At 46.2% G+C, this 23,923-nt stretch overlaps 2 protein-coding genes across 8 annotated transcripts in view; one reads left to right on the top strand and one right to left on the bottom strand.

Moving 5' to 3' along the window:
- The first annotated feature begins 7,783 nt into the window (after positions 1 to 7,783).
- Positions 7,784 to 15,639, top strand: AWAT2 (acyl-CoA wax alcohol acyltransferase 2). The gene is given in 8 exon segments (XM_012556621.1): positions 7,784 to 7,868; positions 13,086 to 13,214; positions 13,597 to 13,666; position 13,754; positions 13,918 to 14,122; positions 14,348 to 14,522; positions 15,074 to 15,261; positions 15,482 to 15,639. Coding segments are annotated over 8 exon segments (1,011 nt in total).
- A 6,055-nt stretch (positions 15,640 to 21,694) lies between these two features.
- The window catches only part of EDA (ectodysplasin A), a 628,413-nt gene continuing 626,184 nt past the window's right edge, over positions 21,695 to 23,923 (bottom strand). For 4 of the 7 annotated variants that reach the window (XM_012556613.1, XM_004380101.2, XM_012556612.1 and 1 more), the window contains one exon: positions 21,949 to 22,200. In XM_012556613.1, coding sequence (XP_012412067.1) covers positions 21,949 to 22,200 — 252 coding nt within the window. Of the gene's footprint in view, positions 22,201 to 23,923 lie in introns of all 7 variants that reach the window. The other 3 variants (XM_012556610.2, XM_012556611.2, XM_012556609.2) reach the window with 2 other exon arrangements.

Below are 23,923 nucleotides of genomic sequence, written 5' to 3'. Positions count from 1 at the left end.
ATGTCCCGAAGGTTTTAGTATGATGTGCTTTCATTCTCATCAGATTCTAGGAATTTTTTTCATTCCCTCTTTGATTTCTTCTGTTACCCAGTTGTTTTTAAGCAAGGTGTTATTCAGTTTCCACGTATTTTATTTTTTTCCTTGCTTTTCCTGTTATTTATCTCTATTTTTATGGGATTGTGATCAGAAAGAATGTTTTGTATTATTTCAATGTTTGGAATTTTACTGAGGTTGCTTTGTGGCCTAAAATGTGATCTATTCTAGAGAATGTTCCATGTGCACTGGAAAAGAATGTATACTTTGCTGCTGTTGGGTGGAGTGCTCTATATATGTCTATGAGGTCAAGTTGGTTGATTGTGGCCTTTAGATCTTCTGTATCTTTGTTGAGTTTCTTTCTAGATGTTCTGTCCTTTACCAAGAGTGGTGTGTTGATGTCTCCTTCTATTATTGTAGAACTGTCTATTTCTCTTTTCAGTGCTGTTAGAGCTTGTTTTATGTGTTTTGAAGCTCTGTCATTGGGTGTGTAGATATTTATTAAGGTTGTGTCTTCTTGGTGGATTGTTCCTTCAATCATTATATAATGTCCTTCATGGTTGATTTTCCCTTAAAGTCTATTTTATCTGAGATTAGTATTGCCACTCTTGCCCTTTTTTGGTTACTGTTTGCTTGATGTTTTTTTCCATCCTTTGATTTTTAATATATTTATGTCTTTGTGTCTAATGTGTGTCTCTTGTAGATAGCATATTGATGGGTTTCGCTTTTTTATCCATTCTGCTACTCTCTGTCTCTTTATAGGTGCATTTAAGCCATTTACATTCAGTGTGATTATTGGTTGTAATTACATTCAGTTTATTGCTGTCATACTGTTGTGCTTTTTTTTTTTATGTTGCTCATGTTTCCTTTATTCCTCTTATTTTCCTGTGTTGAGTTCCTTTTGTTTGTGGATTTTCTTTTCTTTTCTTTCATTATTATAGATTTTGTGTTTACTGAGACTTTATGTTTTTCTTCTTTTTTATTCCGACGAGCAGGTTTGTTATCGTTCTTTGTGTTTTCCTTGAAATTTACCCTTATCTTTCTAACTTTGAACACTCTTTTATTACTTAATATCACCTTGACTTCCTCTTCATTTGAAAGTTCTATACTTACATCATTTATTCCCTCTTTTACTGTTTTGATGCTGTCATTTACAGATTGACGTCTCTGTTTCCCTGTTTTAAGTCTTTTAGCTTTGTTTTGTTATTGAGAGTTCTTTATCTATGTTGGTATCTGACTGATGCTCTCTTGTGTCTTAGATTCTGGTTGTTGTCTGATGTTGCTGGTTCTCTAAACAAAGGACTCCCTTTAATATTTCTTAGAAGTTTGGTTTGGTCTTTACAAATTTCATTAATTTCTGTTTATCTGAAAATGTTCTAATTTCACCATAGAATTTGAGAGATAATTTCACAGGATATGTTATTCTTGTTTGGCAGTTTTTTTTTCTTTCAAGATTTTATATATGTCATCTATCTTAGTTATCTAGTGCTGCTGTAATAGAAATACCACAAGTGGATAGCTTTAACAAACAGAAATTTATTCTCTCACAGTCTAGGAAGCTAAAAGTCCGAATTCAGGGTGCCAGCTCCAGGGCAAGTCTTTCTCTCTCTGTAGGTTCTGGGGAAAGGTCTTTGTCGTCAACCTTCTCCTGGTCTAGGAGCGCAGAGACCTGAGTCCAAAGGACACGCTCCACTCCCAGTGCTTCTTTCTTGGTAGTATGAGGTCCCTCCTCTCTCTGCTCAATTTTCTCTTTTATATCTCAAAAGAGATGGACTCAAGATACAACCTAATCCTGTAGATTGAGTTCTGCCCTTAATGTAACTGCCTGTAATCTTGCCTCATTAACATCATAGAGGTTAGGATTTACAAAGCATAGGATAATCACATCAGATGACAAAATGGAGGAAAATCACACAATACTGGGAATTATGGCCTAGCTAAGTTGACCCACATTTCTGGGGGACACAATTCAATCTATGACATAAGGAAAGGACTCACTTTGATTTTTTGTTTTTTCAAGGGCCTAGAGTAGAACTGGAATCCCTGAGTGGCACAAACAGTTAAGCAATCAACCTTTCGGCTTCTAGCCAAAAGGTTGGTGGTTTGAATCCACCCTGAGGCACCTCAGAAGAAAGACCTAGATTAGTATGTGTTTAGTGCTTCTGTTCTACCTCTTTGTTCATTGTGTAGTGCCTGGGGTCTTAAAAGCTTGCGAGCAGACATCCAAGGCAGGACAATTGGTTTCTGTTTGCCTGAAGCAGCAGAGGAAGAAGGAGAATCAGGAATAGGAGAAGGATATGGAATATGTGGCTAATTGCCTCCATGAACAACTGCCTCCTTGGCCATGAGACCAGAAAAACTGGATGGTGCCTGGCTATGATTACTTAACATTTTGATCAACAATTCTATAAAAGAATCCTGATCAAAGGGGGGAAAATGCATAACAAAGTTTCAAAATCTCATGGACTCCACACTTCTGGAACCATGGAAGCTGGATGAACCCCTGAAACTATTGCTCTGAGATAATCTTTAAACCTTAAACCAAAAATATTCCCTGAAGTCTTCTAACAAGCAAACAATAGGTTAGCCTAACTAGTAAAAAATGTCTGCCTTGAGCATTATGCTCTTTGCAGATCTAGCTATACGGGATCATACTGACAACAGCAACTAGAAAGGTTAGAGAGAAACCTTAGGGGGCAATGAGTTTATGTTAATGGGAAGGAACAACTCAGAAAAGGAGGGTGAAAATGGTTGCACAACCCAAAGAATGTAATCAATGTCACCGAACTGTACATGTAGAAACAGTTGAATTGCTGTGTTTTGCTGGAAAAAAAAAGAAGAAGAAGAAGAAGAAAGTCCTGGAGATCTGCTTCTGAAAGGTCACAGCCATTGAAAACCCTATGGAGTGCAGTTCTGCTCTGAAACACGTGGGGTCACCATGAGTTGGAATCAAGTCTATGACAACTGATGATGGTGGTGGTAGAGTAGGACTAGTTGTGGGGGGTGGGGTGGGCCTGGATCCAAGAGCAGGAAGAAAGATTTCACTGGCAGGAGGCTCAATAAAGGCCAAGGGGAGTCCTCCTTTGACTGGTTTGGAATGAGAAGCCTCTGAGGGCCCTTCCAGCCCTGATAGTCTCTCAGCTTCAGAATCTCCAGGGATTTTTTGCAGGTCGGAAGGGGCGATAATTGCGGGGCGGCGCGGGGTGGGGAGGTGATAAGACTCAGGGCTGGAAATCTCCAAATAGCCTTGACCTTTTCTCTGTTTGGTGTTAAGATGCATGCAGGTGCCTCAGCTTGGCACATGGCCTTCTCTGTGTGGATGGAGAGACAGAGCTTCTAGAATATTCCAAATGCTCACACTGTCATTGATTTTGCTTTTGAATCTCTGACACCTTTTCTCCAAGGTAGCACTGCTCAGAGGTAAGTCCATCCCAGGGCAGGTTAGTGTAGTTCTGGACCTTCTCTTTCCAGTGCTCTTCCCCATCCTCCTCTTCTTTTTTTCTTTTTTAACTTAAAAAAAACTTCTTTTATTTTTTTGTTGAAAATATACACAGAACGTACATCAGTTCAACAATTTCTATATGTACAATTTAGTGACATTGATTACATCCTTCAAGTTGTGCAACCATTCTCACCTTCCTTTTCTGAGTTGTTCCTCCCCAATTAACATAAACTCACTGCCCCCCCAAAGCTTCCTATCTAACCTTTTGAGTTGCTGTTGTCAGTTTTATCCCATATAGATAGTTCTTTAAAAGAAGCACAAGGCTCAAGACAGACATTCTTTACTGATTAAGCCAAACTATTGTTTGGTTTAAAGAAGACTTCAGGGGATATTTTTGGTTTAAGATTTAAAGATTATCTCAGGGAAATAGTTTCAGTTATTCATCCAAGCTCAGTGGCTCCAGAAAGTCTGGATTCCAAAAGAATTTGAAATTCTGTTCTACATTTTCCCCCTTTTGATTAGCATTCTGCTATAGAATTTTTTATCAAAATGTTCAGTAATGGTAGCCGCTTTCCCCTCCTCTTAATCTCCAGATAATGACAGCAACAACTTAAACGTGGACATCATTTCACAGTTCCTAAAGTGATTGCTATCTGTTACTTCTCTGAATTCTTACAAGTTGAAGAAGGACTGCTTGTTATCTCCTGTTTACCTATGAGGAAACCAAGCCTCAGAAATTTGCCAGTGCCAAGAAAGTTGGGCCTCCATTCACTCAGGCATGTTATTAACAAACGTCAGTGAGTGTCTACTGTGTGGCCTGTATTAGGGGCTGGACATATGAGAACAGTAAGACCCAGTTCCTGCCCTAAATGCTCCCTGATCAGGGGCGCGGGGATGAGTAGTCAGCATGCAGGGGACAGACACATGAAGAGGTGAGAACAACACAAGTCCCCAAGGCTGGGCTTAACATGAATGAGGAACCCATTGGGAGTGGATCAGAGGAGGAAGTAACCACTCAGACCCCAGACAATCTTTCTTCCTAGCAGGCAGCTCTTACTTTCTTTTCAGGCCGGACCCCAGTCTCCTCTTGCTGCCTTGGCTCTGGTCCCTGGAAATGTCCCTGCAGACCCCATGCATGTGGCCTACGGCACACCCCCAGCTGGGGCTGGGCTGAGGCAGTTCCTCCTTGGCAGGAAAGTATAGCTCCTTCTCCTGCTAGGTTTCCCCAGGGCCTTGCAAAATGTTCTTCTTCCACTCCACTCCCCAGAACCCTTTTGTTAAATACAATCGTTCATGGAATTCCGATTATAAACAGATTGAAAGAGAGCTGGTTCTCTGTTTTAAGTGGGGGATGAGGAGTCCAGAGTCCGCTGCTCAGTCTTCCCCTCTTTATCCCCTTGAAATTGCCCTTGTGGCAAGTGCCTGGAGTCCAGAGGTAGCAGAATAAACTTTAGAAACCCGTAGCTAGATTGACTAGCCCTCACAGGGCCTGCTTGTCCCACAGGCCCCTCTCACAAATGGTGGCCCAAACTAAGCTCATAAGTTGCTCTGTCCACCCTGCATGAAGTGCTCCTCCTCCTGCATTCCTCATCCCCACTCTCCACCCAGGGCCAAAATCAGAATCTTGGCTGTCACCTGTGGCTCCTCTCCTCCCTCACCTTCCATCTGTGTTTAATGTTCACAGAGATTTGCTCCTTGGTAGGGGATAGTCTCTGAATGTTTCCCTAACAGGGGCCTGGATCCTAATGGGGGATGGGTTACCCTACCCCAAACAATAAATCAGTCTAATGGGGAAAGAGGTCTGGGCCAGCAGGCCTTTCTATGCCCGTGAAAGCCCTCGTGAGCCCATCCACTTACTCTACATGGACGTGGAGCTGGTCCTGTAAGAGAAGGTGAGCATGTATGTCGATCATGGAGGCAGCTGGGCCTCTGGGCTCTGACAGCCACCCTATGCCTGCAAGTTGTCCTCAGGTGGCATTTGGCACAAGTCACTATCCCTGCTCAGGAGCCAACCTTGCCTCCTCAGTGCCCACAGGATTAAATCCAGACTCTTCATCCCAGTGTTCAGACTCTTTCGGAGACTGGTCCTGCTACCCTTTCTAGGCTCACTTCCCACCAGTCCCTTCACAGAACCACCATTCCAGCCAATACCCTTCATATATTTTTTGTAAAAATGGGTAGGACAAGACTGGATGTAGGGAAGGTACCCAGGCAAGGGGGGGTGGGGTGCATGGTACGTGTTCACCAACAAGACTCCCCTGTGAAGGCATTTGGGCCTCAGAGCACTAATCACCTTATGGGAGTCCTGGGTTGTGCAAATGGTTAACTTGCTTGGCTGTAACCAAAAGACTGGAGAGTTGAATCTACCCAGAGGTGCCTCAGAAGAAAGGTCTGGCAATCTACTTCTGAAAAATCAGCCATTGAAAACCCTATGGAACACAGTTCTACTGTACACACATGGGGTTGCTATGAGTCAGAGTTTACAGGACGGCAACTGGTGGTATCGCATTATAGCATACTAACTAATTAATTAATTAATTTTTATGTTTGTCTTCCCCCACCAGAATGTAAACTTCACAAAGGCAGGATTTTTTTTGTTTGTTTACTTTCCTCACTGAAATAATCCCACGCCCTAGAACAGTGCCTGGCTTATACTATGCCCTCAGTAATTATATTTTGCATTAATAAACACTTCCAGTCTTTCACATGCCCATGTATTTAGCCTGCAGTACACACCTGGCTGGACTTAGATGCTTTCACACTCACATAGCCCCACAGCACACAGACACATACTTGGAGATGCCACCCATGGACACTAGACACATGTTTACTTTTGTACATGTATACACATACACAAAGGTCACATGCACACTTGTACATGCATGGAGAAATCACATTTGTCAATAAGTTGTACACCTGTAGAAAGTTGAATTGTCAAAGTTTTTGCGATAGATATATTTACAATAATTACAAAAAAAGAAAAAAAGAGGAGCTGCTTATGTACAACCAAACACTTCATGGGATTTGGTTCTTTGGTTTGGAGGTTTAGGGTCATGGTTTTATGGGACATCCCAGTTATGTGGCCTAATATTTGTTTAGTGCTCCTGTTCTACCTTAGTTCCTTGTGTAGTGCCTGGGGTCTTAAAAGCTTGCAAGCAGCCATCCAAGGCACAACAGTTGGTTTCTATTCACCTGGAGCAACAGAGGAAGGAGAGTCAGGAATAGGAGGAGGAAATGGAATGAGTGGCTAATTGCCTCCACGAGCAAACGCCTCCTTTGCCATGAGACCAGAAAAACAAGATGGTGCCCAGCCACCACTACTGAACATTTTGATTAAAGATTCTATAGAGGAATCTGATCAAAAGGGGGAATTGCAGAATGGAATTTCAAATTCTCATGGACTCCACACTTTCTGGAGCCATGGAGGCTGAATGAACCCCTGAAACTGTTGCCCTAAGATAATCCTTAAACCTTAAGCCAAAAATATCCCCTGAAGTCATCTTTCACTGAACTTTGACAAATGTGTTTTTGACCTGTGTGACTCAAAGTCCTATCAAGGTAGAGCATGTTACCATTACCCCAAGAAGTTCCATCATGTCCCATCCTAGTCAATCTCCAGAGGTAACCACTGCTCTCATTTTTTCACTGTAGATTAGTTTTGCCTGTTCTAGAATTTCATGTACATAGAATAATACGATATGTACTTACATTTGTTTATTCATTCAATAAAACATTTTTCAGCACCTACTGTACGCTCACAGACATACATGTGATGCCTGTTCATGAGGAGTAGTGAATTCTCCCATCCTGACCGAAAGACCAAAGGTATTTCCAGGCATGGTCTGTCACCTCTTCTCTCCTCCTATCCAATCACATTGTCACTAAGACACCATGGACAGCTGGACCTCAGAAATAGAAATGCAGGATCTCTGTTGTATCTGAGCACTGGGGTCCTCCCTGCACACCTCTCCCTGCTCATCCAGGCTGGCTCTGGAGGCCTCTTATCAGCCCCACTGCCACTCACTTCCCAAGGCAGGGCCTTATTCACACGTGTCTAAGTTGCAAGATGGTGTCACAATCTCAGCCCAGGGCATATCAAAGTGGGTAAAAGTGAAGGTAGGTAGGCAGTTGGAAGGAGCTGCACGGGCAGAGGTGATCCTGTGGAGGGGTGGGGACAGGGAGGTGGAGACTAGGTAGGGACTGGAGAAGAAAGCATGAAAGAGGAAACATCGCGGGCCCCTGAGCAATTAGGGCTGGGCAGTCGAACTAGCACTTATCTGGAGCTACTGGGACCCTGGGCATAATATAATGCTCTTGCCCTCCAAGAAGGACTTCAAAACTGCCCTGCAAATCTTTGCTATCTTCCAGTGGGCCCTCGGTGCCTTCCTTACTGGTGAGCCTTCAGTCTTTGGTAGGGTGACCAACTGTCCTAGTTTTCCTGGGACTTAAGGGTTTTCTGAGTTATGGGACTTTCAGTGCTAAAGTGGGAGTTAACCCAGGCAAACTGGGACAGTTGGCTACCCTAGCCTCTGGCCTGACAAGCCTGGGCATGGTATCCACGGGATCTGTGTGTGCACATGTGGGCATGTATGTGCACAAATGGATGTGTGCCTATGCAGGTGTGTGTGTGTGCATGCCTTGAGTGCAGATGTATATGGTGGGCCCTCCTTGGTCTTCAGTGGGGCATGGAAGGCATGTTCTGGAAGATGAAGAGCAGTTCCACTGAGGCTAACCAAGGAAAAAGGCTTATCTGCAACTGCAGGGACTCAAGCAAACCATCAGTGGGAGACAGTTGGTCCAGTGGCAGAGGGAGACTCTGAAAACCTCTTATCCAGAAGAATTCATCCATTTATTCGTCAATTTTTTGAATACCTACACCACAAACACTTTGTGAAAATTACTTACGTGCTGGCCACTGTGTTCTAGGAGCTGAAGCAAGCCATTGCTGTGGGAAGGGGACCTGGAAAAAAATTCTCATCTGTCAGGTGGTTGAGGTGAGTACTGGCTGGAGGGGAGGGCATGAACTAAATGACCTTGTAAGATATCTGGCAATGAAGAATGCAGGTAGGCCCTGGGAGCCTGGGGTTGGCACAGGGACATACCAGTGAATAGAGAAGGTGGGCATTCCTTCTCTCAACCCACCACCAGACTAGAGGACAGGGAATGGGGAGCTCAGAGACCTGCTTGGGGTGGGCACTAGGACCTCTCAGTGCTGAAAAGATTAGTGTTAACCTATGAATGGTAGGCAATCAGAGCTGGAAGCGACCTTGAAGGAGAAGGTAATTTATATGTATTAAGCACTTACTTTGTTATCAGGGACTTTCACACCTATTATTTCATTTTAGCCTCATGCCAATCTCATGAAGTAGAAATGATTACTATCCATAATAATACATAGGAATAGCTACACACAGAGAATAAGAGCTAACACATAACGATAGCTAATATTTATTGGACACTTTTCTTCCTGCTAGGCACTGTTCTAAGTGGAAAATAATATTCATTGTACAGATGAGGCAGCTGAGGTACATGTAGTATAAGTGATCTGTCCAAGATCACACAGCTAGGAAGTGGAGGAGCTGGGCTTGGGAGCTGAACCCACAAGGGCCTGATTCCAGCATATGAGTTCCTTTCTTTGCCTCTTGCATCTCCTCACTCACTAATGACTCGGAGGTTTGGTATGGATATATCCCTGGATTATGTGCTAGGCCAGGGAGTAAGAAGGAAGCCAGGCTTTCTGCATACATAAAAATTCCTGATTAAAAGGCTAGCTCGGAATGGCTGCCTACTGAGGACAAGGGCCCCAGCTGGATCTCTGGACCCTTCCTCACTGTATGGCACAGGCCCTCCTTCTCTTTAATAAGGGCTGAGTCTCCCATCTGGCTGGAGGGGTGGGCTACCACCCCTCTCATCCCTCCAGCCTCCAGGTCTCAAAAAATCTGAGGTTAGTCTGTCAGAACTGGTCTTTTCAGAGCTGGTCTGCTTAGCCACCTACTTTTTTTTTTTTTTTTACTGTACTTTAGATGAAGGTTTACAGAACAAATAGTTTCTCATTAAACAGTTAGCACACATATTGTTTTATGACATTAGTTAACAACTCCACGACATGTCAACACTCTCCCTTCTCGACCTTGGTTCCCTATTACCAGCTGTCCTGTCCCCTCTTGCCTTCTAGTCCTTGTCCCTGGGCTGTTGTGCCCCATTAGTCTTGTTTTGTTTTATGGGGCTCTCTAATCTTTGGCTGAAGGGTGAACCTTGGGAGTGACTTCATTACTGAGCTAAAAGGGTGTCCAGGGGCCATACTCTTGGGGTTTCTCCAGACTCTATCAAGCCAGTAAGTCTAGTCTTTTTTTGTGAGTTAGAATTTTGTTCTACATTTTTCTCCAGCTCTGTCCAGGACCCTCTGTTGTCATGCCTGTCAGAGCAGTCAGTGGTGGTAGCCGGACACCATCTAGTTGTACTGGACTCAGTCTGTTAGCCACCTACTTTTCAGAGAGGACTGTTTGGCCACCTGCTTTTTCAAAAGGGCTGTTTGGCATTTGATGTGACTATTCTTCAAGAAGAGCAGTTTTCCTCCCTGGTCTGGGGTTTCTTCCATTTGGTTAACAAAGGTGGCTTTCTTCTTCAGCCTTGGCTCCAAGATTCTCAGAAACAAGAGTTGATGGCCTTGTGGTACCTGTAGCCAATTCCTCTCTAAATCCTCCTCCAACCTGGAAGCTTTAGGATATTGGGCTCTATTCTGTTATCTTTCTTGAGTTCTTGTCCTATAGCTACACCCTCATTACCACTGTGTGGCCATGATAGAGCAAAGTCCCCAAGGCCTAGGAGCTAATATGCCATTGAAGGGGAAGAATGACCATTTATTGAAGGCCTCCCTGGGCCAGGCCCAATGTAGGAGGCTGGAGCCACTAGGCTGATACCTCTTCTTCAATCCCTAATCTCACTCCTCTAATCTCACTCCTCAGAGGTAACCACTGTTACGGTAACAAATACTTTTCTGTTGTTGTTGTCATTTGGTGCCATCTAGTTGGTTCCGGCTCATAGCGACCCTATGTACAACAGAACGAAACACTGCCCGGTCCTGCACCACCCTCACAATCATCGTTATGCTAGAGCCCATTGTTGCAGCAATTGTGTCAATCCACCTCCTTGAGGGTCTTCCTCTTTTGCACTGACCCTCTACTTTACCAAGCATGATGTCCTTCTCTAGAGATTGGTCCCTCCTGATAACACGTCCAAAGTATGTGAGATGAAGTGTCGCCATCCTGGCTTCTGAGGGGCATTCTGGCTGTACTTCTTCCAAGACAGATTTTTTTTCGCTCTTCTGGCAGTCCATGGTATATTCAATATTTTTGATAACCCTGCACTCCATAGGGTTTTCAAGGCTGTGACCTTTCAGAAGCAGATCACCGGGCCTGTCTTCCGAGGTGCCTCTGAGTGGGTTCGAACTGCCAACCTTTCGGCTAGTAGTTGAATACTTGACTGCTTTGTGCTACCCAGGGACTCCTCTGACTGTGACTAGGAAAATATTATTTACAATTGAGCTGTTTGTATACTAAGATTACATTTCCTTTCCTGTGCAACTTCTTGTTTTCCCTGGAGTTATTGCCTCATTATTTATTTATTTAGTTACCTATGTACTTATCACTAATTCATCCCCAAATTCTCCACAGACATGTTAATCTCTCAGTATGCACAAACATATCAGGAATTCTATTGTCCCCTCATCCTCCTTTTTTTTCCTTGAGGACGTTGCTGTTAGAGCCCTCGTCCTCCTGTTACAATCTGGCCTTATGCACGATTGTCACCTCCAGAGCCTTTCAGGTGGCCTCGGTGCAAAATTTAAGAAGGTGCTGATTCTTAGGGTCGTGCAAGTATAGGATCAGTACTTGCATGACTTGGGGACTGTCTCTTTAAATTTTGTGCCCTGGGCACCTTGCTTGCCTCATCCTAGCCCTGGTCCATGTCACTTTCTTCCTTTGTTAGTCCCTTTTTCCCCCCCTGGTTCCCATGCTTTCTTTCTTGATTTACTCTCTCATTTTGGTGGGGCTCATCTTCCAACAGTTTCCTTAGAAAGGGACATGGGAGGCAATTATCTGACACTGTATATCTGAGTCTCTGGGTAGTGCAAACTGTTAACTGACTCGGCTGTTAACCGAAAGGTTGGCAGTTGGAGTACATCCAGAGGCGCCTTGGAAGAAAGGCCTGGCAATCATTCTACTTCTGAAAAATCAGCCATTAAAAATGCTATGGAGCACAGTTCTACTCTGATATACATGGGGTCTCCATGAGTTGGAGTTGACTTGACAGCAACTGGTTTGAGTTTGTGTATCTCTGACAATGTCTTTATTCTGTCTTCCTATTTGATTAATAGCTTGGCTGCATATAGAATATCTTAGTTATGTCTGGTGTAAGTATCTGAGTCTAGAGTCCACTTGGTTCAGAGAATAATCTTCCCATTATCCAGTTGTGTAGGGGAGGGGAGGGGACCTGGGCTTTAACTACTTCTTTGACAGGCTTTCAATCAATCTTTCAGTTTGTCAGTCCTGTGTCTCACTCTTGCCTTTTGTGACACTTGGTGCCTCCAAAGTCTGAGTCTTTCCTAGATTCTCCAGTGCAAACAGGCTTGCTTCCTGTTGGCATCTCTCTTGCAGGTGGGATTTGCAGAGCAAACTTTTTGTTTGCAGAACAAACTTTCTTTGTTCTAAGTCAGTTACCCCCTTCTCTATCTACTTCTTAGCATGAAAAATTTTTTGCTCATATCTCTCATCCACCGTTGGCTCCTCTCTAATTTTCTTTCTCCTTGTGGATCTCTGTCTTTTAAAACATTTTTGTGGGGGCCCCAGCAAGGAGTCAAGATAAACAGTTGTGTTCAATCTTCTATGTTCAACTGAAGTGTTTTCTGTCTTTTCTAACCTTTATTTGGACCCACTTTTCTCTCACAGTCTTATTCACAGCTCTTTTAAAAACTGAGTCCAATAATAATTCCAAGTGAGTGTGGCCCCCTATGACTTGTCTCCTTCATTAAATCTTTCCTAACTACTTTGACCTGCAGTGTTCCAGTACCTTATTCTATTCTATCTTATATTTTTCTTTGTTTCTTGTTTGCCAGTCTCGTGTGTTCCCAATCTGGCTGAAGGTGGGTCTTCTCTTTCTCTGGCATTACTTCCACTGTAGCCTTGCAGAGAAGCTATGAAGAAACTGAATTGAAGGAAAAATATTCCTGGTTCCATCTTTCCAGGACTCCCAACTTCTGGTGACCAGATCAGTGTGACCCACCACTGGCTCCCTGCCATTAAACAGACCCCGGATGCAGCCCAGAGCAGTGCTGGAGCAGGTCCTGGGGAGTAGAGGGCTTACTGTGTTAAGTACAGGTAGAGAGGAAAACATCTTGCCTTCAAGACCTGAGTCTGGTTCCCAAGGAGGAGAACGGTTTGTCAGCCACCCTCATGGGATCATGACCCATTCCTACTTTGGAGCATGCGGGCCATGTGCTGGGGTGAGAAAGTGAGAGCTTTGAGTGAGCATGAGTGAGAGAGCATGCAACCTTGGGGTGGACAGGACTCTGGAGGGAGGGTGTGAGGTACTGTTCACAACTCATTGACTCTAGGCTGGGCTTCCTCCAGCAATCACCATGTGATCTTTGGCAACCTCTACCTGGTAGTGTTCACGTCATACTGGCCAATCACTGTGCTCATTCTCACCTGGCTGGCTTTTGACTGGAAGACCCCTGAGCGAGGTAAGGGCCTTTCTGGGGCTGTGTTGCCACATGTGATTACCTCTTAACTCTTCTCACCTTATAATTCTGAGAGACTCTGGCCATGTCCCAGGCAGCTCTTCAGCCGGCATTCCCTGGGCTAGAGAAGCTGAGAAAAGGGGTCCTTTTAAAGTGACAGAAAGGCCCAGATCAGAACTGGACTGAGTTGGGGAAGAGGCAGTTAGTGAAGTAGAGAGTTAGGTCTGTCCTAAATTGGCCCTGACTTGCTATAGCTCCATCCTGGTTGTCACTTAAGAAGCCGGGAAACAGTAGGGGGTGAGAATACCCTGTGGCAGGCCCGAAAGGGCTCAGAAAAGGATAGTGGGGGTGGGAAAAAGCTTGGCTATGTTGGCTCTGTTTTCAGGTGGCTGCCGGCTTACCTGTGTGAGGCATTGGTGCCTGTGGAAACAGTACTATGATTACTTCCCTCTCAAGTTGAGTAGCCCCAGATCCCTACTCAGACTCAGGGCCCAGCCCCAACTCCAGCGCTAGCAGTTGGGTCAGGGCGGGGGGGGGTACAGGGTGCCATTCATATTGAGGCCTTTGTGAATGATGCGCCCCCTGGAGCTGTACATTACCCAGCCTGTGTGGTTGGACACAGCAGCCCTTTCCCTTCCAGGTCTCGGGCCAAAAGAGGAACCCACTTCCTTGGCTAGACTCCACCTGACTCCACCCTCCTCCACAGCTTTGGATGACTCATGATATCTCTCCCAACCATGAGTACATCCTTGTCTGCTACCCTCATGGGATCAAGTCCCATTCCTACTTTGCCCACTTTGCCACAGACATCACAGGCTTCTCCAAGATCTTTCCTGGCCTCACCCTCTATATGCTCACACTGGGAGCCTTTTTCTGGTTGCCTTTCCTCAGAGACTATACAATATCTACAGGTGAGTTAGCTCCTAGGACATAAAGCCAAAGAAAAGGTGGTTCTCCAAGGGAGAAGTGTCGGGGGGATGGATGAAAGGCCAACTGTGTGATTCCCTCTGGTCTTAAAAAGTTACCCCTGGCTCACCTGCCTGATGTGAGGCTCCTTGATCTTCCCCTCCTTTGAAGAGGTAGGGAAGAAAGTTAGGGAGTTTGGGAAGTGGCTAATGACTTTTTCTGCCCTCCAGGGGCCTGCTCTGTGAGCCATTCCTCCATGGACTTTCTGCTTACGCACAGAGGCACAAGCAAAATGTTCATTGTGGTGCCTGGTGGCCTGGTTGAATGCAGATACAGCCAGCCAGGCTCTACCATCCTGGTCTTAAAGAATCAGAGTGGCTTTGTGTGCATGGCCCTTCGGCATGGGTAAGGACAGCTCTGGTCCAGGCTGGGGGGAGAGGTTCCAAAACCCAACAGGGAAGGAGGAAGAGGTTTTGAGAAAATGGTATCTAAAAAGAGAGGAGGAAAGCCATTTCTGGGTTGGGGTAGAGCTGGGGCCAGGGCCTGGAGACATTTCCACTTAGGAAGAAAGGCTAGAGAGCTAGCCCTGAGCCTGTTCTCCCTCTCACTATCCTCTCACAGTCATTCTATAAAAGGGGGCTGGCTGCAATTACACCTCAGAGAGAGCTAAACTTAGCATGTGGGTTAAAGGGAAGAAAGCCAAATGAAATAGCCCTTGGGTCTTATCTCCCAGTGTTGCAGGCCTGTGGGCTCACAGGAGAGAGTGGGGTTTGCTTCCTTCAGCTTGCTGCTGCTTTGTCCCCACAGGCAGCCTGGGGTAGGCCGTGGAATCCTCACACAGCCTGGATCTATGCGCAGCTAGGTTGGGGACTAGGGGCCACTGACGGTCAGCATGTCTGACTTTCAGCAGGGTCCCTACCATTTTGGGCCTCAGAAAACATGCCTTTCCTCTGAAGGGTGGGTCTAATCTCCAGTTATTCCTTTGGGTAGATGGACCTCTATGATCAGCTTATTTTCACTCCTGAGGGCTTTGTCAACTGCTTCCACAGCATGGCACATATCTACCCTTGTGCTTTCTATGGACACGGCTACACCAAGAACTCCAGGGGCCTTCTGCCCTGTGCCCAGCCTGTAACCACCATTGGTGAGTGGGCCCTTCTGTGGGAAGCCTTGGTTTAGGATACATCAACCAGTTTTGAGGCCTAATCTCAGCTCTGTGTGTGCCCAGAGGCAGGGAGGCTGGCTAGGATAGTGGTGGGGTAGCGGTGAGGGTGAGGAGAACCTGGATTTGAGGGTTGGGGCCTATTGTGAGGAATGAAGTATTCTGATGCTTTTCCCTTTTCCTTCTCTGTTTCCCCTGGCAGTTGGGAAGCCTCTACCACTGCCCAAGATTGAGAACCCAAGCCAGAAGACTATGGTTAAATACCATGCACTCTATATTGATGCCATACACAATACACTATTTGACTAGCATAAGACCACGTTTGGCTTGTCAGAGACCCAGGAGCTGGTGATGGTTTGACAGACATCCCTAGAAGCCTCCTAGCCTGGCTAAAAGGAGTTGAATTGGTGAATCTGGAGGACAAAACTGATCTGGCCAGGCCTAAAGATGGGGAGGCCAAGATTTGGCCAGGCCTTAAGATTTGGCTGGGCCTCAATGAGATGGATTGACACAGTGGCTGCAACAATGGGCTCAAGCATAACAAGGATTGTGAGGATGGCGCAGGACCGGGTAGTGTTTTGTTCTGTTGTACACAGGGTCACTACGAGTTGCAACTGACTCTACGGCGCCTAACAACAACAACAACAAGATGGGGAGGGGCTGTCCATTTGGTTGTTTTCTGCACTCCCCTCCCTTCCCCTTCATCTCTCTCCTCCTTCCAGCTCCTCTCTGCCCTGTTCCACTGGACTACAAGGGAGACAGCCCCAAGAGGCAGGGAAGGCCCTAGGGGAGAGGTGCCCTGAAGGCCCTGTCGCACATGCTCGCTCACTCAGCACCTGTAGTGCGGAAAACAGTGGACAGAATAAAAAGCCCATCTTCTGATACTGCTTGTGCCCCAACTAGTCTGTGTTGAGGGCTCCAGTATCCCCGTGCATGTCTTTTCTTCCCTAGCTCCCAAATAGTCCCATCTCCTGACACAGAGATTCTTGCAGGCCTGGGTTCCTTGAGATCCAGTGAGCTTTGAGGTCAGGTTCCACCATCTTCAAGCCGTGTGACTTTGGGCAATCAGTTACCTCTGAACCTCAATTTTCTTCTCTTTAAAATGGGACTAATAATACCTCTTCTGCTTACCTCAAAGGATGTTGGGAAAATCAAATGATATCAGATGTGATTGAACTTTGTAAACTAGAGAGCTATACAAAATTATTCTCTTCCAACCATTTTGCCCATTTCCCGTACCTGAACAAAGAATGCCCTAAATTCCATGGCAACTCAATTTTTAAAAGAAAGTTTACAGTGTACGATCTTGTCAATAGTCCTTGGAAAGTTTAAATAATAGATACCCCCTGCTACCCCTTAGTCCACACTTAGTTTCTGCTTCATAAAACTCGAATAGAATGGGTTAGGCTCAGGCCTAATTTCCCCTCCAGGAGACTGGCTGTCTTTTCGCCAGCAACTTGTCTGTACTTGCCTGGCTCTATAACTCTGCTCTTTGTTAGAGATTCAGCCAGCCTGCTCAGGATGGAAGCGAGGTACCTAGCTTCAGGCAGTCATAAAGAACTGTCTTTCTAAACGGTGAGTCCCTCAGTCTCTTGGCCCAATGGTTGTTGGCAATGACAGGTTACACAATTTGTCCCACAGCTCCCTTGTTCCATCCTTCTTCGGTGGATGTCATCTGGTCCCAGTGATTTACCTACATCAAACTTGTCAGTGTAGACTAGAAGAATATCCTGTGCATTTACTAAAGTGTGATCTGCTAGATCTGCCCTGGGCACCTGCCTCATGTAATGATTTGTACACAGTGGGGCAAAGAAATGCTTCTACTTTTCTGTTGTCTCTGTTACTTCCTCTTGCCAGAGATCACATTTTCTGAGCCCCCATAAGGTGTTTTTAAATGGTTTCCAGGCTTCCCGTGGCTGTTTTCCTTTTTAAAACCACTCTTACCTAAGGCAGCCAGAGGACCAGCTTGAGCTCCAACACACAGCCCATGCACACCTGGTCATTTTAGATTTGTCACAGGCACACTGCTGTATAAGAGCCAAGTTCTCTACCTATACAATGGGGGTAAAGATTGTAGGGTTGTGAAAGGTGCCCGAAACTCTCTAGGGTTAGATGTTCCTCGGCTGAGCCTTTTCCTTATTCCAGTCTCTGCACTGCTTCTCCATGCAAAGGGTGGAGGCCACATGTTAGAGTGGAAAGTCCACTGGACTTGGATGGAACCAGACTAGGCTGACATACTAGTTGTGTGACCTTGGGTGGGCTACTTAAACTCTTTGAGCATTGATTTCCTCATCTGCAAAATGGGATGGCACCACAGTGAGGAGCTGGAGGCTGGATCTACCCATACTGTTTTGGGCCCAGGCCTGAAATATCTGTTACATATACCACCGCCTCAAGCAGAGGGTGGCCCCATGCTGTGTGTCTCTGCCCCAGAACCGTGTTCCTTTGGGAAGGACATCTAGCCTCCTGGACATGCAGTTATAGAAGATTGAAGTTGATGGGGATTAGAGTGTATGGTCTGGGGCACAGACAGGATGTGGGATGCTCTGACAGGAAATTCAGACTACTTTCCTTCTGTTCCCCCCTCAGAAATGGGTGCCTTGGTCCTTCTCCTCGCTCATGTGTGGTGTAACTTACAAAGAAGCACCTAGCATGTAGGAAGCCCTCAAACTGATTTCAAGAACAGGGGGAAAAAGCTTTATTTGCAAAGAATAAACCATTAATTTATACAAACTTACATCCCAGTTTATATACATTATATATATTTATGTACACAGTATCTCACACTGGATGCTGACCCCCAAAGCAGCATTGGTCCTGCTTCAGGCCATTCTCACAACAAAGCCCACCCCCCATCCCAGATGGAAGCTTCTGGAGTAAAGAAATGACACACCCCAACCCCTCCTGGAGAGAGCTCTGAAGTGGATTAAAATGAAAAAATCAGGTTCTTTCTTTGTGCTAACACGGCCTCAAGGAGCCTCTAGGCAGGGATGGAGCCTTAGGCAGCACCAGGGGGGTCTGAGTACTTCCAGCCCCAAGCCTGTGGGTAGAAAAGAGAAGGGGGCCTGTGTGGGGCAGGGACTACCCTACCCCTCACTCTGCTGAGTCAGGAGGGTGAGGCGCTAGTTCCAGCTTGTTCACTACTTTGGATAGGTCACTTTTCCTCCCTAGGCCTCAGTTTCCAAATGAGTAGAAAAGCAGAATGCCACATGAGATAAAATGTAGGTTGGACTAGATTCTCTCTAGGGGCCTTTCTAATTCTGAACTTCTCTCAATCTATTTGCATCTACCAGAAGTTACATAAAACACATGTACCCATACATGAATCAGTCTTTGTTCACCTCCAGGGTTCTTAGCCCTTTCCTGCTCAGGAAAAAGAAATTTGGCTCAGGATGAATGAAGAGGGGAAATAAGGCAAATAATACATTTTCCAGGGATACTGTAGCTGAGCATTTGCCATTTGTGCCAGCTTTGGCTATTGGAGCCCAAGAAGTTGGCAAAAAAGCCTCTGCCTAATTCTCCTTCAAATCTCTGTCATTTGCTTGCCCGCAAATGTCCTTGTCTTGCTTTCCATGCTAGCTTTGACCCTCTGGCAAACACATCAGCATAATTCCAAACTGTAAATCTATTTCCACATTTTCTTATCAGTCAATGGCAACACCACTTTGCCAATAACTTTGCTGCAACAGGGCTCCCCAGCTACCTGTTGCTTCCCTCAGCAATCCCCTTCCCTCTAGGGTTCCTTTTGAGGGTTCTCAATGAATAAAGGATTCTGTGGGAATCTTATTTCCCCCATAATTTCCTCCACATCTAGAGAACAGAATGGGTATCGAAATGTCCTTTAGGGACACAATTAGGAAGCCTTTTCCTTCTCCTCACACCCTTTTGGCTTTAGAACCAGTCCTCTCTCAGGTCTTCCCTCCATCCCTGAGAGATGCTGGCAGTACAAATGTCTCTGCGGTGTGGTAGAAGTGATAAGGAGTCACTTAGTAGTTGTGTGAAGTGGGCCAGCTTCTGGAACCTATCTGTAGGGTAAGGAGAGGAGGACCTTGCCCACAGCAGGGGCTCCATACACAATGATTTGTTGGTTTGTTGGATGGATGAAAGAGCATGAGGGGTAACTGTTTTGTGGGTACTAGAAGCCTGCTGGAGTCCCTGGGTGGTGCCAATGGTTTATGCGCTTGGCTGCCAACCAAAAGGTTGGTGGTTTGAGTCCGCTCAGAGGTGTCCCAGAAGAAAGGCCTGGTGATCTACTACAGAAAAATCAGTCATCGAAAACCCTATGGAGCACAGTTCTACCCTGATACACATAGGGTCACCATGAGTCAGAATCGACTTGATAGCAACTGGTTTAGAAGCCTCCTGCTTGGATGTGATGCCAAGAAGATCCTTCTGAACAAGGGCTCAAAGGCTGATGGCTGTTTCCTAAAGAAGCATCCTGCTTTTTTGCCACAGTGCCCCCGGGAAGCCAAGAGAAAAGGCACTACCATCAAGGAATAAAAATGGGCATCTCTGGGTTTCTCCATTGGACTCTTAAGGATTTTGGTTCCACATTACCACTTTTACTGGATCTCTGTAGACCCCGAAATTCAACACAATGCTATGGCGTAATGGAATAGTACTAACTTTGGATTCAGACCTGGCTGAAGCTCCAGGTTTGTGACTTAAATGGGGGAGATCTTGGTCAAATCACTTAACCTCTATGAACCTCACCTAAATAACAGGATTTGTAATATTATCTGCCCTACCTTCTTTGAAGGAATAATAAAAGAGGAGGTACTTTCCAATTTTAAGAAGAGGTTCTCATCAGTTTTCGCTACAATTGAGGACTGTGCAAGGCACTTGATAGGAATTGGGGCCATGCATATGCCTAAATAAAGGTTGCCTCATCTTGGGTTGCAAGGCCATCATTAGCAACCAGACAATGAAGGCATATCCCAACATCTCTTGCCCTGACCCCTGAAGGGCCAAGCAGTGTGGTTGTTTAGAAAGGGAAGGCAGAGCTGAGAAATAAGTACCTGTTGTTCTTGGTAGATTTTAGCTGCCTGAAGGAGCTTATCCCCCCCTCTTCAAAAGAAAACATGTTTCAGGGACAAGAGCAGCAGACTGTACAAGGCTGGTCCTCCCAGCTTCGATCTAGACCTAGAACCCAGAAGCCAGGCTGGGTCTCGGCAGAGGAACAGCCTGTAAGGACCCAGTTAGAATTAAGGCCCATTTTATGAGCGAGTGGGAAGCTTGGGATAGGGGGTAAGGTTCCTTTGGACCTGAATTTGAGCCCTACCCAATGCCTAGACATGGGCTTCTCCTGAGCCTGGATTCCAGGAGAGCAGCACTAGAATCGGTGGTGACTATGCTTTGTAGTGGCTTTCTGAAGCCAGAGTCAGTACGGCATCAGCTGCTGTCCTTTCAGATAAGGACTGAGCTAGTGACCACTTGGGTTGCAGCAAACTTGGAAAAAACAAAAACTCTTTGTCCTATCTCCCACTGCTTGTCCTTTCTAGACCAGACAGAGAGGCTCTGCCTTGCTGATGCCCAGGGCCGTCTAGGGATTGGGAGTTTTAGTAGGCTATTATGGCAGCTGCCTGTTAAGAGTTGCAAATACTAGAACTTGAAGGTTACTTCTGGAGGTCATCCCGCCTGACCCTTTTCCCCCAGACACAGCTCGACTAGGTTAATGTCTATGTTGCTTATAAATGGAAATTCCTCTCTGTGTCCAAGTAAGGTAAGGAGTATCCCTGACTCACATAAACACAGGTCCCAGGTTAGGCACCTGTCTCAGACAGAGGTAGGCTCTGTGGAGAAAGAAGACAGGAGTTCTAGTCAGGCTAGGAAGGTGGCAATTGGGAAGTGACCCTAGGGAATTTTCTGACCATACAGCACAGCTGTAAACAAAATGTAAGGCATGTGGCCTCAAGTATGGATTTGGGTTCTGATGTAGGCTTGTTTACGGCCATTCCCTGCAGTTGTTCAAAGAAAGAGCAAACCTTCTGTCTCCAAAGCCCAGAAAGCTGCCCACAATATGGCTCTCCGCCTGAGTGGGAAGAGTCATTGGACCCTCTTGGAGGCTGCAACTCAGAGCAGCAAGAATGGTTCCACTGCCGAGGATGCACCACTGGCATTTTTCTCTCTGGTCTTGGCCACAAGCACCTGCCTTTCTCCTCCCTGTCCCTCTCCTTTGGTTCCAACACTCCCCTCACTCCCTACCCCCATTCCCACTCAAGATAGGAGCCAGGGCTGCTCAAATTCTGCTTGCTATTGGTGTGCCCCTGAGGCAGCAGCCCCCCTGGGGTCAGAGTCACCCCAGAGTCTGGAGTGCACCTTTGCTTTCTCTTGCTTGCTGCCCTGGACCCTCATTTTAATGCAATGAATGATGAATCTGACAACAGGGACCTCAGGGTTGAAGAGTCAAGCCATAAATCAGCCAACAAGGAGCCAAAGAAAAAGAGTCTGCTTGATGTAAACTCTGGGGCTCCATCAACTGTCCTGTTAACTTAAGGTCATTCTGGAAAGTCAAGCAGGTCTTGTCATCCTGAAGTCACTGGGGAATAAATAGCACTGGGGCATTTCTCTCTGCAGCTGCAACACCAATATACCTCACTCCACAGCCACAGGTAGAGGCTCCGGGAGTCCAGACTTTTAAACCTGGGGCAGGGGTGGAAAAGGGGGAATCTAGGAGGCAGGGGCCTCACCCAGCCTGATGGCCCCAAAGAAGGTGGTATGCTTGCTCATATTGATCGAGATGTCGGCATGCACCATCTTCACTGCGATCTTCTGCCGGGCTTTGAGGAGGCAGACACCAGCGGTATAACAAGTGTTGTAGTTGGTCTTGCCTGTCTCGATGCTGCGCGTGCACTGAAGGAAGGGCTTCTCGTCCACCACCACCTCATAGCTGGCAAAGTCAGTGAAGTTGATGTAGTATACCTGGGTGAGAGGCAACAAGAAGGGATTGGGGGAGAGAGGAAAGAGAGGGTGGGGGCCCTCCTGTGATGAGAACAGACAGGACCTTCTCAGATGAGCTGCCAGTATACCTTGTGAAGAGGGCGGTACCACCTGAGGGTGTGCTAGTTGGCCAACGGGAAAGACAGAATGACAGGCTTATGCACTGCCCCTTCCCACTCCAAGGAGCCCAGTGGCTGAGCAAACCTTTCTTACAACAACACATCTGTTGTAAGCTATGTGAAGTCAAGAACCATATTTCCCCTTTTACCTTCCCCTCTCCCTCTTACCCTGCCCAGCCTTGGCATGAAGCACAGTGCTCTGTACATATTAGGGGTTCAATCAGTGCTACAGAAACAAATGAACACTAACTTCAAGTTTCAAGCCCCAAGTAGTATTTGTGTATAAACTTAGAAGTCACTGATTAGTGAGTTCCAGTACCAACTTGCCATTTCTGTAGCTCTTTAAGGGGAGCTCACTCAGCTTGGATTCCCTCTCCTTATCCCTCACCCCTCATGGCTAAACTGCTCTCACAGATTCTCACAATGCCCCTTGGTCCTCTTGTGTGATGGCTGAGGAAACAGATCCAGAGAGATCGGGAGCTATCCACCAAATGAGATAAAAAAATTTAGAAGGGCAAAGTCAAGGTCCCTAATTTCACTTCTTTCCCAGAAGGAAGCACTAACCTATACTCAATGGCCTGTCCTCATGGGGATTTTCCCAGACTGCATGGTGTCTAAGGCCTGAGGCTACTCCCAGTTCTCTAGACCCAGAAAATTAATTTTTCCATCCTTCACTAACCCCTATCCATCACACCCCACCTCAAGCTTTGATCCCCCCACCCCAAATGGAGCTTAGCCCATAGGACCTTCATCCCTCACCTTAAATCACTTTATGAAAGGCCACTCCCTCCACAGGCTCTTCAGAAGGGATCAGTATATTCAGGTGCCATATAATATCTTGGGTCAGGACACAAACTATGCCAGGATGCAAATGCTTGTTAGCCCACCTTCTTTGGCCACTGTCCTGTGAGACCCATCTGCTGGCTCCATAATCCTTCTATCCATCATCTACTTGCTGCCTGCCCCACAGAAGCCCCAACCTCAGGCTCATTTACCTCTAGTTCTGAGGAGCCACCCCAGTGGAGGCAAACAACTGGGGGTAGAAATGAATGAGCACTGGCAGACCTGGGGAGTGGGCCCCGGGCAGGAAAAGGACAAAAGCAGAAGGAGAAAAGGGCTGGGAGAAACAGCAGAAAGGAGGTAAGAATGGTAGAGAAACAGAAAAACAGGAAAAAAAATGGGAGAAAGAGGAAGGAAAGACAGTCAGAAATCTTTTTGAGGTGGAGAGAAAGTCTGCAGGAGCACTACACATTATAATGCCCTGGCTAGCAGTGTTGGGGGGAGGGGTTCTCAGCGGACCTGGAATTGACTTTCAAAGAATCTACTGAGACCAAGTTTGGCAGTAGAACCAAACCGCTCCTAGGGGAAACAAGGAGGCATCTACTCACAGGCCTGGGACCCTTCAGGAGGGAATAGATAGCAACGTATGGGAGGGACCTCTTTTCACAGTTTTTCAATGATATCTGACTAGGGAAAGAAATCAAAGCATCCCCTCTTTTTCCTCCTTTCAACTCCCTCCCATTGCCATCCTGCCCATCCAGCCCCCTCTGCCAAAGCAAGAAGTTAGCCATTGGCTGGCTCCACAG

This window comes from Trichechus manatus, unplaced genomic scaffold (genome assembly GCF_000243295.1).
Source record: "Trichechus manatus latirostris isolate Lorelei unplaced genomic scaffold, TriManLat1.0 scaffold00070, whole genome shotgun sequence".
Classification (NCBI taxonomy): Eukaryota; Metazoa; Chordata; class Mammalia; order Sirenia; family Trichechidae; genus Trichechus; species Trichechus manatus.
This window is presented reverse-complemented; position numbering and strand designations above follow the sequence as displayed.